The 12,772-nt window shown below is 53.9% G+C and overlaps 2 protein-coding genes and 1 pseudogene across 2 annotated transcripts in view; 2 read left to right on the forward strand and 1 right to left on the reverse strand.

Annotated features, from left to right (window-relative positions):
* The first annotated feature begins 349 nt into the window (after positions 1-349).
* On the forward strand, positions 350-869 carry LOC113933706 (annotated as a pseudogene).
* Positions 870-5,953: 5,084 nt separating this feature from the next.
* LOC113932627 (basic proline-rich protein-like) lies at positions 5,954-7,291 on the reverse strand. The gene has a single exon (XM_027611924.1). It carries the CDS (start codon positions 7,289-7,291, stop codon positions 5,954-5,956), a length of 1,338 nt encoding a protein of 445 aa, XP_027467725.1.
* LRRN2 (leucine rich repeat neuronal 2) overlaps positions 6,381-12,772 on the forward strand; it is a 61,276-nt gene continuing 54,884 nt past the window's right edge. The window contains exon 1 of the mRNA XM_027609834.2: positions 6,381-6,475. The gene's annotated coding sequence lies outside the window, so the exon portion shown is untranslated. The remainder of the gene's footprint in view (positions 6,476-12,772) is intronic.

Consider the following 12,772-nt stretch of genomic DNA (forward strand, 5'->3'; position numbering starts at 1 on the left):
GAAGGAAAATAGAGGGGTCGGAGATAGTACAAAGAGGAAAGGACAGGATCCGGATTACATGGAGTCCCAGTTTCTTTGCCCTGTGAACCAGTTCTGAAATGCAGTGTTCAGAAATGAATAGAGTCTGATTGGAAAAGAAGACAAGCAACAAAAGTAATGCCAAGGGAAAAGCCTGGATTTGAGTAAATAGTTTATTCTTAACATGTGAGATACCCCCTGTGTATCTTATTTGCAGGCTTTGGGAATAAATAACCAAAGTTTGATGATACAGGCCCACGGTAAGGTGTGTCCCAGCCAGCCGATCATCCCCGCGGTGCCTTGGGCCAAGGTTTGAACAGACCTCACCAAAATGCCGTCTCAGATGAAACACGCCACGGAAAACCACGATGTTCACGTTTCACAAGTTTGCTGGGGATAAAGGCTACTTAACAAAGGAGGATCTGAGAGTACTCATGGAAAAGAGGTCCCCTGGATTTTTGGAAAATCAAAAGGAGCCTCTGGGAGTTGTGGACAAAATAATGAAGGACCTAGACCAGTGTCGAGATGGCAAAGGGGGCTTCCAGAGCTTCTTCTCGCTAATCGCTGGGCTCACCGTCACACGCAAGGACTGTTTTGTAATACACATGAAGCAGAAGGGAAAGAAATAGGCAACATTGAGCAACACTCCTGCCCGCCCAATGAGAGTTCTCCCGAAGGGTCTCTTAAGGAATCTGTCCCACAGCTTCCCCCTGTATAAAGGATTCCATGAGCAGATTGGGACCCTCAGAAAATGTACAAATAAAATCCAACCCCCATCTGAGAAGCAGAGAAAGAAAAGTCAGATAAGCTTTTGCTTTTTATATTGCTTGCACCCTCTTGCCCTCAATAAACAAATTCCTTTTTTAGTTCCTCAAAAAAAAAAAAAAAAAAAAAGACCCATGGTAAGAAACACCATGGTTGAACACCATGACTCAGTATACACATGTGTTTACATCACACTGAACGAAAGTACTAATGAAGTATGTTGTTTCCTATTCTATTTCATTTTTTAAAACAAGTTCTTATTGTAACCTGCTCCTGGCTCTCCATCCGCAATTTGAAAAATATTGAAGTAGATGCGAGGTGGGAAATGAACATTTAGGGACAAAGTCTTTTTGACAGACTGTGGGTTACAATGAGGTGGGTCAAAAATCAAATGAATATGTCCTGTGCATCCCTCATGCTAATCTCTCAGGAAACCTAACCATTTTCCACGCCTGCCTTCAAGTGTCTTCTCAAAAATATATTCCTCCAGCAAGATCATTCCAGATCAGCCTCATCCAATGTCAAGCACCCCAAGCCCTCTTAAATGTCCCCCATTCCTGGGGTGTGTAGGCAGCGCTTGACTTACAGACGTGCACATCAGAATCAGCCAGGTGTACTCACAAACGATGCTGCCTGGTTGGTTTCTTTTCAGATGTGCCATGGGGTACGAAAGCTTGTGCCACAGCTTCAGCCCTCTGAGAGTCTCCCTCCTGCCTATATAGGTTCCATACGGAGGGAAGGGGGAGTCTCTCTGATCCTCTCCACCACTCCCTCTTGCACCCCTCAAAATAGCAGATCTCCTGGGAATCTTTTGAATACGTTAAATTAAACAGAATGGGATTTGGTTACCATATTGCCCGGTTTAGCTGTTTTGTATACTCAGATTCAATTTAACAGAGCACAGGTGTATCATTTACAGTTGATTAAATATGGTGTTTATGGTATGCATACTTATTCCTATAAAAAGTTGGGCACCAGGACCTTGGTGAGGAATGTAATTTCCACTATTACATTGTTTCTGGGCAAAAACAGATTCAACCTCCATCATTGCCTTTTCCAGGAATCTGAGGACTCCACACAGCTCCACACAGCTCTGCCATCTACAGTGTCCTCCCGCCCTTCTGGTTCTCTGTGTTCCAAGGGTATCTGTGGATCCTGGGAGCTCCCTGAAGGCAGGGGCCAGGGAAGAGCCCGGTTTCATGGGGGTCTCTCAAGAAAAAGAACCAATACAAAATTCAATCCAATGGTAATATTTCTTTAGAACTAGAGAGATCACAGCAATGTACACAAGGTTTAGAAACTCAGATCCCTTTCTTCTAATGCCTCTTCGTTCAGCTGACCAGAAATGCTTACATAAAAATGCTTCCTATTTGCAAGATGGCGTCCCCTCCCCACCTAGAACGCTCTACAACTTTCCAGCTTTCTCCCTTCACCCCACAAGTGAGCAACCCTAAAGTTTAAGCTTCATCAACTTTCCCACGAACCCACTTCTGGTGGGGACCCTGCGTTCACCTTTCACTGTTTCCCAATAGTCAGAACAGGGCCCTGTGCTCGCTGAGCCCAAGCAGGGAGCAGTCAGAGAGGAATGGGCACCTTGGGTCAGCATGTCTCAAAACAGGGTTCATCCACTGACCTGAATCAAAATCACCTGGAGAGTGTGCCAAAATGCAGATTCCGAGAACTGCAGAATCTGACTCTCAGGAAGACCAGCGTGTCTGCATTTGTACATGTGCTCTAGGTGAAGCTTAAGCCTAAGGACCACTGCTCTGAGCCACACTCTCTACCTACCTAGGGCACTGGTGGTGCAACAGTCCTCGGTGACTCCAAAGGCCCCATCCAGGGCCTCCGGAGGTGGGGGCTGGGCAAAAGCTGTCTTCAGCAGTGGAACGCCCACAGAAGGAGGCAGCACCACACCCCCAGCCTTCCTTCTCTGATTCAGCTCATCTGCCAGGTTCCAGGAGGAGCCCCACCCCCTCCTCATTGACCCACCACACAAACAGCATGCCTACATGCCTACTAGCTTGGTGTCTGACCCCTGCTTTAAGTGCACTGAGGGGATCATTCGTAGGGGCGTGTACTCAGCATCTCTCTCCACAGACACTCTGGGTGTCACAGTGTCCCCGCATTCCTGGCAGGGAGTTATGCATGGCTAAGCCTAGAGATTAAACTTACAGTGCAAAAGGTCAGTAACAGGGCCATTGAGTCCTCTGGTAATAATTACCTAAGAGCTTCCAAAAGACTGAACTGAGTCCCCATCTTTTCCCAGCAAAGTACCTGGCCTGGAGTGGCCGCCATGGGAGCCAGGTTGAGAGAGAGAGAGAGATACTCCCATTTATTTATGGAGATGTGCTATGTGCCAGACACGGTGCTCGCTGCCAGACGTGCACAACCCATTACATCCTTCAACAGTCCTGTGAGTATGAATGAATACCCTTGTTACTACCCTCATCTTGAAGAAGTGTTGCTACGTGGCAGTTAGGGCTTGAACTCAGCCATCAGATAGCCCTGGGTTTAGATCTCACTCTATTATTACAAGTTATGTAAATGTGAAATGTTTCTCCCCCTACCTCCAGAGTCCTAGGGTTGGTGGACATGTCAATGAGCTGATGCATAAATGTGCTTAGCATCATGCCTTCCATGTTGGTACTCAAGTATTAACTGCTACCACTTGAATTAATATTTTTACATAGGAAGGAATTAGAACTCAGAGAAGTTAAGCATTTTTCCTGAAGCCACACAAAGTTGATAAATAGTGATAACTAGTTTCAAACCTCTGGCTCAAAAACCTACGCTCTTTCCTCCATCCCATTGGGTTATGCGAAATTTAGAGTCAGCTCAAGAGAACATTGCCTCTTTCTCTCCCCACAGGGAATGATTCCCTTACCCCTTACCCACTGTGTGTCTTGCAGGATCTGTGACTTAGGACCCAGCCACTTGGCAAACATTACATGCTTTTGCCCCATCTATTCTTCAGCAATTGGTTATTGAGCATCTGCTGTAAGGTACTAGTCTTAACTTGATGCTGTGCAGAACAGTCTCAGTCTGCCTGAGGCGCACCGTCTGGTCAGGGGCTGAAACACACATGGCAGCATGCACAGATATTGTGGGGGGTGGGCACTGGATTGAACGCCCAGGTCACTGAGAGATAAAGGACTGGTAACCTCTCCTCCTTCTCAGGATCAGTCTGCGAATACACTGACCTTAGGAGGACGAGGTGGCTCCACTGAATTGACACAGGACCCAAACACTCATGCTTAAAAGCCTGGAGGCAAGTTTTGACCTCTTTCACTCAAATTAGTTGGTATTAGAGCTCTGCCAGGTCTTCCTGACAAAGGCCCACGGCGTTTACTGTCCATGTTCGCTCCCCATCACTCCTACCACAGCCTCCTCTCTGGTCTCCCACCCTCCTGCCTCTTTTACCCCAAATCTCTTGTGCTCTGGGCCATAGCTGAACTGCTCAGCCTGGCAATTCAGGCTCACCAGCTGCCCTCACTCTGCATGCATATCTCCAATATAGTGTTATAGCAGGGGCACCGTGTGTTTCTAGAAGAGGGTTCAAATTCTGCCTGTAGATCTTAAACTCTCTGAGCCTCCATGCTCCTGTCTGTGAAATGGGGTAAGAACCAACTCAGAAGGGAAAATAAAAGAAATATGTGAAAAGGCCTGGCATCTATGAGTAGCCCTATACACTTCCCCTTGCCCCCTAGCCTCCACACAAGCCGTTCTACTCTGCTTGTCTCCACTTCCCTGCTTTTGCTGGCCCCTGTTTTCTCTGTCACTTCAAATCCTATCCTACCATCTGGACTCAGCTTGAATCTCAACTCCTCCATAAAACCTTCCATGAATAAACCCTAGCCGATAATGGCTTTTTCATTCTGTATTTCTATGGTACTTCCATTGCCTCGAAATGTTAAAATTTGTTTCATATACCTCCAACTCATCCTCCTGAGCTCCTTGAGACCATTATGCCCCATGGCAGGGGTGGAGTGTGGGAGGGTGGGATGGGGGTTTAGGAGGTACAATGGGAACTTAATACCTGCTTATTGGCTAGACGAAAGTGAGAACCCCCTCTGTGCATACAGAACAAACAGACTTTCAAGCTGACTTTAGAAAAGCCTCCAGGCATGGAGTTACCACTGGCTGTGCCCTTGGAAAAGACAGAACCAGAAAGCTCTGTGAGTGTTCTGTCCCGAGCTCAGCTCACAGGAGGCATTGAGCTCAAGCCCTGAAAGTAGGAAGACAGACTGGATGGATGCCACTCCCGGCAGGACTCCCTGTACCTTGGGCTCCCCCTCGCCCACTCCCCTATGGTCGGTTCTGCAGGCTCTGCTCAAAACCCATCCGCGGGGTGTGGCCTATCATGGAGCTGAGCTTGTGTGCATTCTGAGTGATCCAGGCTGAAGCCCCCCCCCCCCCCCCCCCCCCGCCCAAGGCAAGGGCCTCAAGCAGTTGCTTCCAGCAGAAGACTCACTCTACAAAGCCCCAGTCAGTGATAGTGACCCAGCTTTTCTAAGGCGCCGGGCACTAGCCCGGCACCCCCCGCCCCCCCTCAGCACCGATCAGCTCCTGCTCTCCTTCCCCAATGTTCATAGCACAGCCAGCAGAACGGGCATCCCCCAAAGCCAAGCCCCTGAGCAGACTTGCCAGTTCCTGCCTAACACCTATGTAGATTGCCATCCTTCACTTAGGGTCATGATGGGATCTTCCAGAATGCCAGAGCTGCCAGCTCAGGGGGCAAGGCTGGAAGGGCATGAGAACTGGTGGGGGGTGGGGTGGGTATTCCACTTCATTCTTGAGGATGAGAGGTGCCTATGCCCGGGAACAAGTTCTAACCCATTCATCGTATTCCTCAGTCCGCTGTTAACTTGGGAGGGTGGCAAAAATGTGGTCTTCAGAGCACGCTATGCCTGCGAGAGGCACCTGTCGTCTAAAAGCTGCTGAATTTCCCCCTCTGTCCTCCTGGTCTTTGCAAGAGGCTGAGGCAGTATCAGAAGGGTCATCCCTTTTCCCCTCAGATCTGGGCTCCGTCCCCCCTTCTCTCAGCCAAGCCTGGCGTTCAAAGGCACACGACCACCCCCGGCCCCAGCGACTCCAGCCTTAGCATCGGCCGCACCCAACTCCTCCCTCCGGGGTGCGTGTGCGCGTTAGGGAGAGGGGGGCCTCCGGCCACTCAAGAGTTAAACTGGCAGCGGGACCAGAGTGGGGGGGTGGGGGGTGGCGTGGCATGCCGGCGGGGAGGAGGCGACCGGAGCGGGGCGCGGAGGTTGGGAGAGCGGCGGCGAAGCGGGCGGGCAGGTTGAGCGCGAAGCCGGGAGGAGGGGCGCGCGGAGGGGCGCCGGGCGCGCGAGGGCCTGCTCCGTGCACTTGCGGCCGCGCGGCGCGGAGGGAGCGCCCGGCTGTCGCCCGCCAGCCTCCGGCCACGACGCGCAGGGCGGCGCGGAGCCCGGGGCGCGGACGGCGCGGGCGGGGGCGGCGAGGACGGCGATTCTGCGGCCGCGCTCGCCCGGCCTGGGCCCAGGACCGCTCCCCGGACAACTCGGCGGCGGGGAAGGCGCCCGCGACCCTGCCCGGCCTGCGCGGGCGGCGGCGGCGCGGAGGGAGGGCGCGCCCCGGCCTCCCCCAGCCCAGCCCCGGGCCGAAGCCAGAGCCGAGCGGGGGACGGCGGCCCCGGGAGCCCGGACGGCGCCCGCGGGTGAGTGTGAGGCCCCGGGCTGAGCCCCGGGCGGCGCGAGGGGCCGTCGGCGTGGCGGCGGGGGGACGCGGCGGGAGCGGCCGGGCTCGGGGTCCCCGTCGCCCCGTTTCCCCCCTCCCCCTCCCCCGCGCCACGCTGGCCGGGGGGCTGGGGGAGGGGCGAGCCGCGGGCGGCCGCGGGGACGCCGGCCCCGGGAGCCGGTGACTTGGGGAGGGAGGCGGCCGCCGGGGCAGATGGAGGCAGGGGGGAGAAGGTAAAGGCGGCCGACCGCTCGGGCAGCACCGGAGGCGGCAGGGGAGGGGGAGGCTGGGCCTTAATCCCCCCGGGGAGGCCCGAGCCGCCCCAAACTGTTGCTGGGTAGAGCGGCGCCCGGAGATGTCGGGGAGCCGAGAGGTGCCCGAGGGGATAGGGAAGGCGGGACAGGGGCGGACTGGCGGGGTGGAAGCTCTCCGGGGCCGCGGGGACCTCCCCTTGCTTGGAGCTCGGGTGTCCGCGCGGAGGGACAAGGTGGCCTTGGTGTCTGTCCGAAGTATCTGGAACCAGGAGCCAGGCTTCTCCCGGGCTGGCAGGGGTCTGTCCGCAGCCTGAGACGGGACATTTGGGGTGGGGGATGGGCCGGCCTTGGGCCCAGCCTGGGGGCTCTGGGAGTGGCAAGCGGCTTCGGAAGGACAGGTCTGGGCCCACCGCGGCACCCAGGAGACAGGAGGGGTTAGCCAGCCACAGGTGGTCCGTCTGTCCTGCAGGCGAAGGGCGGCGCAGGCTCTGGCTGCCCAGCCCACGAGGAACCGCTGGGTGTGAGGGGGAACTGACCTCCATTTAGGGCAGAGCTGAGAAGCTAAAGAGGTGTAGGAGACCTGGGCACTGGGGGTGGGCCCTAGGGGTGTTGCTGTGCGCCCCCCCTCCCCCCCCATCCCTGTTCTTCCTCCCCCGCCGAAAGAACAGGAAGGAAAATGTCAGCTGGGCTTTGTGCTCTGTTCCTCAGGCTGCCGCAGCTCCCATCTGTTGGAGCCAACGCAGCTTCTAATTGGGCGACGGCAGGGTCGGGAAGGGGTGGGCTGGGCACAGCATTCAGTTGCCAGAGATGGATGGGGCAGTGCGCAGTTTGAAGACCCCAGGTGGTGGGGTGGTAGAGAGAACAGCCCCCCGGGGTCAGGGTAGTAGAGGCAGCTCCCCCCCAGCTTGGTCACCATCATTGAGATTTGTGTCTTTCCACGTACCCAGGCCAACAGCCGACTCCCTCCTCCCCACCAGCCTGGGATGGGCTCTGGCCAGGTGTCTTCTTCCTGAGTGAGAAGGCCAGGATTGGTTCCCACTGCCCACTGCTTCTTAAGGGTCCCACCAACAAAGATCACTGGGCATGGGGTTGGCAAGGGCTGTGATTAGGGCACTGAGACACCCCCCCCCCCCCGCCTGTTGTTATCAGAAAAAAAGTCAGATGTAGGTGGCCTGACCCACTTTCCCGGCTGGCCAGGTGCCCTTGTGTGGAAAGGGAGGAAAGAGAAGGGCACAGCTAGGGGTCTGAGCCTTCCAGGCCCTTCTCCTCCCCCCTTGGGCTGGCTCACCCTGAGTGTCCTCCTTCCTGCCGAGGGGTTCCCTCTGGACCTGGATGGGGCCTCATTCTCTGGCAGGGATGGAATTAAGGGCACAGTACTTCAGGGATTGAGACCTGCCCGGGGCCTGGTGGACACCTGGTATCCAGAAGCACTCCCAGATGCACACCATCCCCCTGGCACAGCCTAACTAACCAGTTCCAAGGAGCCAGCAGAGGCAGTGGGAACTCAGGGGTCTACTGAGATGAATTCCCCGGCAAGCTGAGACAGCAGCTTTCCTCTGTAACTGTCCACGTTTGCTCCCCGCTTCCGTTCTTTTCTCCCTGGCCTCCCTCCTTCTTCCTCTTTCTCTCCTCCCCTCACTCTCTTTCTTCCACAGGCATCTCCTTGTTTCCGTTTCTCTCACACTGCTCTCCCAGACCTCTCCCTCCCTCCCTTCCTGATCTCTGTCTCCATCTTTGCCCCCCTTCTCTTCTGAAAACTGCAGCATAAACCACAAGCCAGGCATGTGCACTCGGTTCCCGAACATCCTGAAGGTGGGGACACACGCACTGTTGGCTTTGCTGTATCCCCTTTGCAGAGGAGGAGCCTGGGCTGGTGGGCCTGGCAGCTACATTTGCTTGGCATGCCCCCTGTCCCCTGACATTTACCCCTCCTAGCCCACCCCTATCCATCTTTTTATTTGAAAGAAAAAGAAAATCCATTGCTTTAAAAAAAAAAAATCATTCAGCAATTTATTGAGCACCTACTATGTGCCTGGTACTATTTTAAGAGCTGAGGATAGAGCAATTAAACAAACCTCCATGTCTCAGGGCAGAACTGAACTTGTATTCGGACTTCCCAGCTGATTAGTTCTGTGCCCACCACTGCTTGGGGGCGGGAGAACAATCCTAGCGAATTGTCGTCATCATCATCACAGCAAGTGACCTCTAGCAGGACAGGCTTAGCTCCCTACAGCATACCACTTACCACAGAGCTTACAGACCCAGGGTCATCCTGTCCTTAAGACATTTCTGATCTGAAAGGCTGGCCTGTTCATATCTCACCACTTACCTGAGAGGTGGAACAGACAGCCAGTGTTTTAGACAGAGAACGGAGAAAGAAACAAATGTGTTATTTAGCACCTACTAAGCACCAGTCTGTCAGGAGCTTTACAAAAATTACCCTATTCGATGCTCCTGACAACCTGAGGTCCAGATTATCATCCCCTTCTTCATAGCTAGGATACTGAGGACCAGAGAGCATAAACTACTTGTCCCGGGTCACATAGGTCTCTGTTTTGAAATCACTAATTGTCTGCAATTCCTTTCTCGCACAGCTGTACCAAGTTACACTGTAACCGCCTTTTTCAGAAGCATGCCTCTTCTCCTCAGAGTATTAGAATATATAAGGATCTGCTGCATTCAGATTCATTGCATGAATAAGTTTTCTCAAGTGCTCAGGGAGGGCTTCTTGGAGGAGTTGCGATCCTGAGCGAGGAGGCGGGGAGGGCAGCGGATCTTCCTCATCCCCACACAGATTGGTGACAAGCCATAGGCAGGCAACCACCCCCCACCAACACCCCCAGTCTGCATCCAGGTAGAATTGATGGGAAATTGCTGTTTTCATTCAGGGTCAGGGTGTAGGAGCTTGGTCCATGGCCAGTGTAATGAGTCAATATCACCGGTGTTCTCAGCCTCCCTGGGCAAGCCTGGACTCTATAAAAGCTCCAAGGCCAAGAATGGGGGTAGGAGGGAGGCTTTGAAGCCTGCAAGAGCCACCAGGAAGGACAATGGGTGGGGGCTGGATGGGGCAGGAAAGGGGAAAGAGTGATCAAGGAACAAAAGGAGAGGAGCACAAAGGCAGAAGATAAACTGGGAAACAACAAAGCCAGAAGGCAAGGGACAAGACAGAAGCAGACAGGGCAGACGGAGTGTGCGGTGGGGTCACTAAGAGAGCGAATAAGGAGGGCACCTTTATCTTCTACTTCCCTGAGAAGCTTGGTTTCTCCGTCCTGCCGCTCAGAGGCTGGAATAGCCACCAAGTTAGCCTTAAACAGGCGTTGTTGGCTTATGCAATCAGCCCTTCTTTTCTAAGCACGCACTGTGTGCACAGCCCCGTGCTAGGTGCTGGGGACAGAGACTCCTCAGATGTTGCCCCTGCCTTCCAGGAGTTCACAGTAAGAGTGTAGAGTCTGGAGCCACACCGCGAGGGTTCAAATCCAGGCTCCACCTGGGTGGAGCTCCACTTCTAGCTGAGTGACACGGGGTATGTCACCTAACCTCTCTGCACCTCGGTTTCCTTGTATCTAAACGGGATAATCGTAGTACCTACTTCAGAGAGTCGTTATGATGATTAAATGAGTGAATACAGGTAGCAAGCTCGGAACAGTGCCTGGCATAGTAAGTGCTGTGTGACTACCATTATCATTAAGTGGGGGGTCAGCCTTACAACAGTGAAGCAAGTACCATAATACAGGGATGCGCTGATAGAGAGGTGACTGGCTCTGTCTGCAGGTTAGGAAATGGTTCTCAAAGGACGTGACATTTGGGGCAAGACTTGAAGAGGAGTCAGCTGGGCACAGATGGTGGGTCTGGGACCGTGGTGCCGAAGGGGGTCTGGGGCCCTGGAGTCGTGGATGCTGCGCTGTATGTGTGTCGCCGTCTGTGGATCTCAGGAACACCTTGGACATGTCCCACCTTGGCCTCTTTGTCTCCAGCGCTCAGAGCTGAGCTTCCAGTGGGGCTGGCAGGTTGCCCAGAACATCCCCACACTTTTCAGCCTAACACTGTTGGCCTTTGGGCAAGGGGTCTGGTGCATCCCTGCTGGGACTGGTCTCACGACCATGGCCTCTCAGATGTTCACATGGGCTGAGGGAGCTGCCTTTCAGGAGGTGAGCAGACCCAGGTTTGGTTTAGAATTCAGTTTCTCTCTGTACATTTCTTCCCCCCACTCCTTCCCTGCTGATCAGCATTTGATGGACTTGAAGTGGGTCCCGCGTTGAAGAGGAGGCAGGGGGTTCCTGGGGCAACAACTGTGTCTCAGCCTCCACCTCTCACACTGAAATGGCACTCACAAGAGCCATGGGCGTTTACTGAGCACTTACTATGTGCCAGGTGCTATGCCAAGTGCTTTACGTACGTTAGCCCATTAAATCCTCCAAAACACCCTTGTTGGGTAGGTACTTTTATTATCTCAAAACGCAAGGAAGCCAAGACTCAGGTTCAGTAACTTGCTCAAGGAGTGCAGCTAGAAAAAAAACAGAGGAGTTAATATTCTCTCTGACCCGAGGGCTCCTGCACCTCTCCCAGAATCCAGTGCCCCTTGGACCTCCTGGAACATTCTCTGGGAGCATCCTGCCCATTCCCCTCCCACCCTAGGCTGAAAAGTTCCCAAGTCCTGTCCAAGCTGGGAACTGCCTGTCCCCTTTGGAGGACCTTCAGAGAGGGTCTTCCCTCTTCTTGCCCCTGTAGGTCACAGCTCTTCGAGAGCCAACATTGCTTCCTTCTGTTTCAGCTAGGTGCCTCTGGGGCCGCAGGGAGCCAGTGGCCTCAGAGAAGGGGGACCTAGGAGCCAGTCCCCGCAGCCACAGTAGTGGGAACCAGTACGAAGGTGACTGCTAGGAGACATGTGGATGGGGCATGGACCCCAGATTAGGCAGATTAGGTGGGGATGGTTTGGAATTAGTGCCGTCAGTGGGGAGGCTCGTGTGTCTTGGGAGGAACAAGTACAATCCTTCACATTCACAAACATGTCACAAGGTGGATCATCCAGGAAAAAAAACATATGCAAGAAGGAGGAGCAGAGTTAGACAGCCAGCATGGGTCCCCAGGAAAAGTGAGTCTGTCTTACCTGACCCTGTCTTTTTAGAGACAAAGGAGGAGGAGAGAAGAAAGGCAGAAAAAGTTATGTTCCTCTCTAAAGTGTTCCCAAAATGAACATCCAAAGGCAGGGGATGAAGTGTCTGTCTTTGGCCTGAGAGGGCAAAGGTGCGACATCCAGGGGAGGGAGCGAGCACAGAGGGGCAGCTGCTGGGCAAGCTAGAAATTTAAAAGCTGTGCATGGGGCCGGGGGTGGGGTGGGGGGGGGACTTGACACTTGCCCTTGCCTGAAAGTGCCCCCCCTTCTACTTTTGGACAGACCTCTCAGTGGGATGAAGGTAGCTGGGGTTCACACAGTTCCAGGCCTCTGAACTTCGGAAGGTGCTTCCCCGGAGTTGGTCCAGGAGTGGAATCCTGGAATCCCACTTCTAGAAGGGACTTCCAGAATGTTCCTGTCCATGACCCATCTCTGAGCCATCTCAAACACAGCATGGGCCTGGGATCTCTTCATTCAGCAAGTATTTATTAAGCATCTGTGCCAGGCACTGGGGGCACAGAAAACAGTGAGCACCCAGAGATCTCTGCTCTTGAGGAGCTTAGACTTTATGGTCTGGGGAATACAGTGAAATGAATAGTATGTTTGAGAATGGCAAGTGCTGGAAAAAAAAAAATAAAGCAAGGCGGGGGCAGTGGGACAGTCTGTGTTAGGAAGAGGAGAGTATATAATTTTTCACAGGATGGCCTGGGGAGACCTTGCTGAGAAGGTGACACGTGAGTAAAGATGAAGTGGCGGAGAGATGGGAAGGGTGCGCCAGGCGGAGGGAGCAGCAGGTGCAGGGGCTCAGAGGCGGGGCTGTGCCTGGTGGGTTTGAGGGACATTAGGAGGCTGGAGCTTGGAGAGCCCTGGAGTTGGAGTGAAGAGTTTTCCTCAGAGCCAGATGGGGAGC

Source organism: Zalophus californianus, chromosome 10, assembly GCF_009762305.2.
Source record: "Zalophus californianus isolate mZalCal1 chromosome 10, mZalCal1.pri.v2, whole genome shotgun sequence".
Classification (NCBI taxonomy): domain Eukaryota; kingdom Metazoa; phylum Chordata; class Mammalia; order Carnivora; family Otariidae; genus Zalophus; species Zalophus californianus.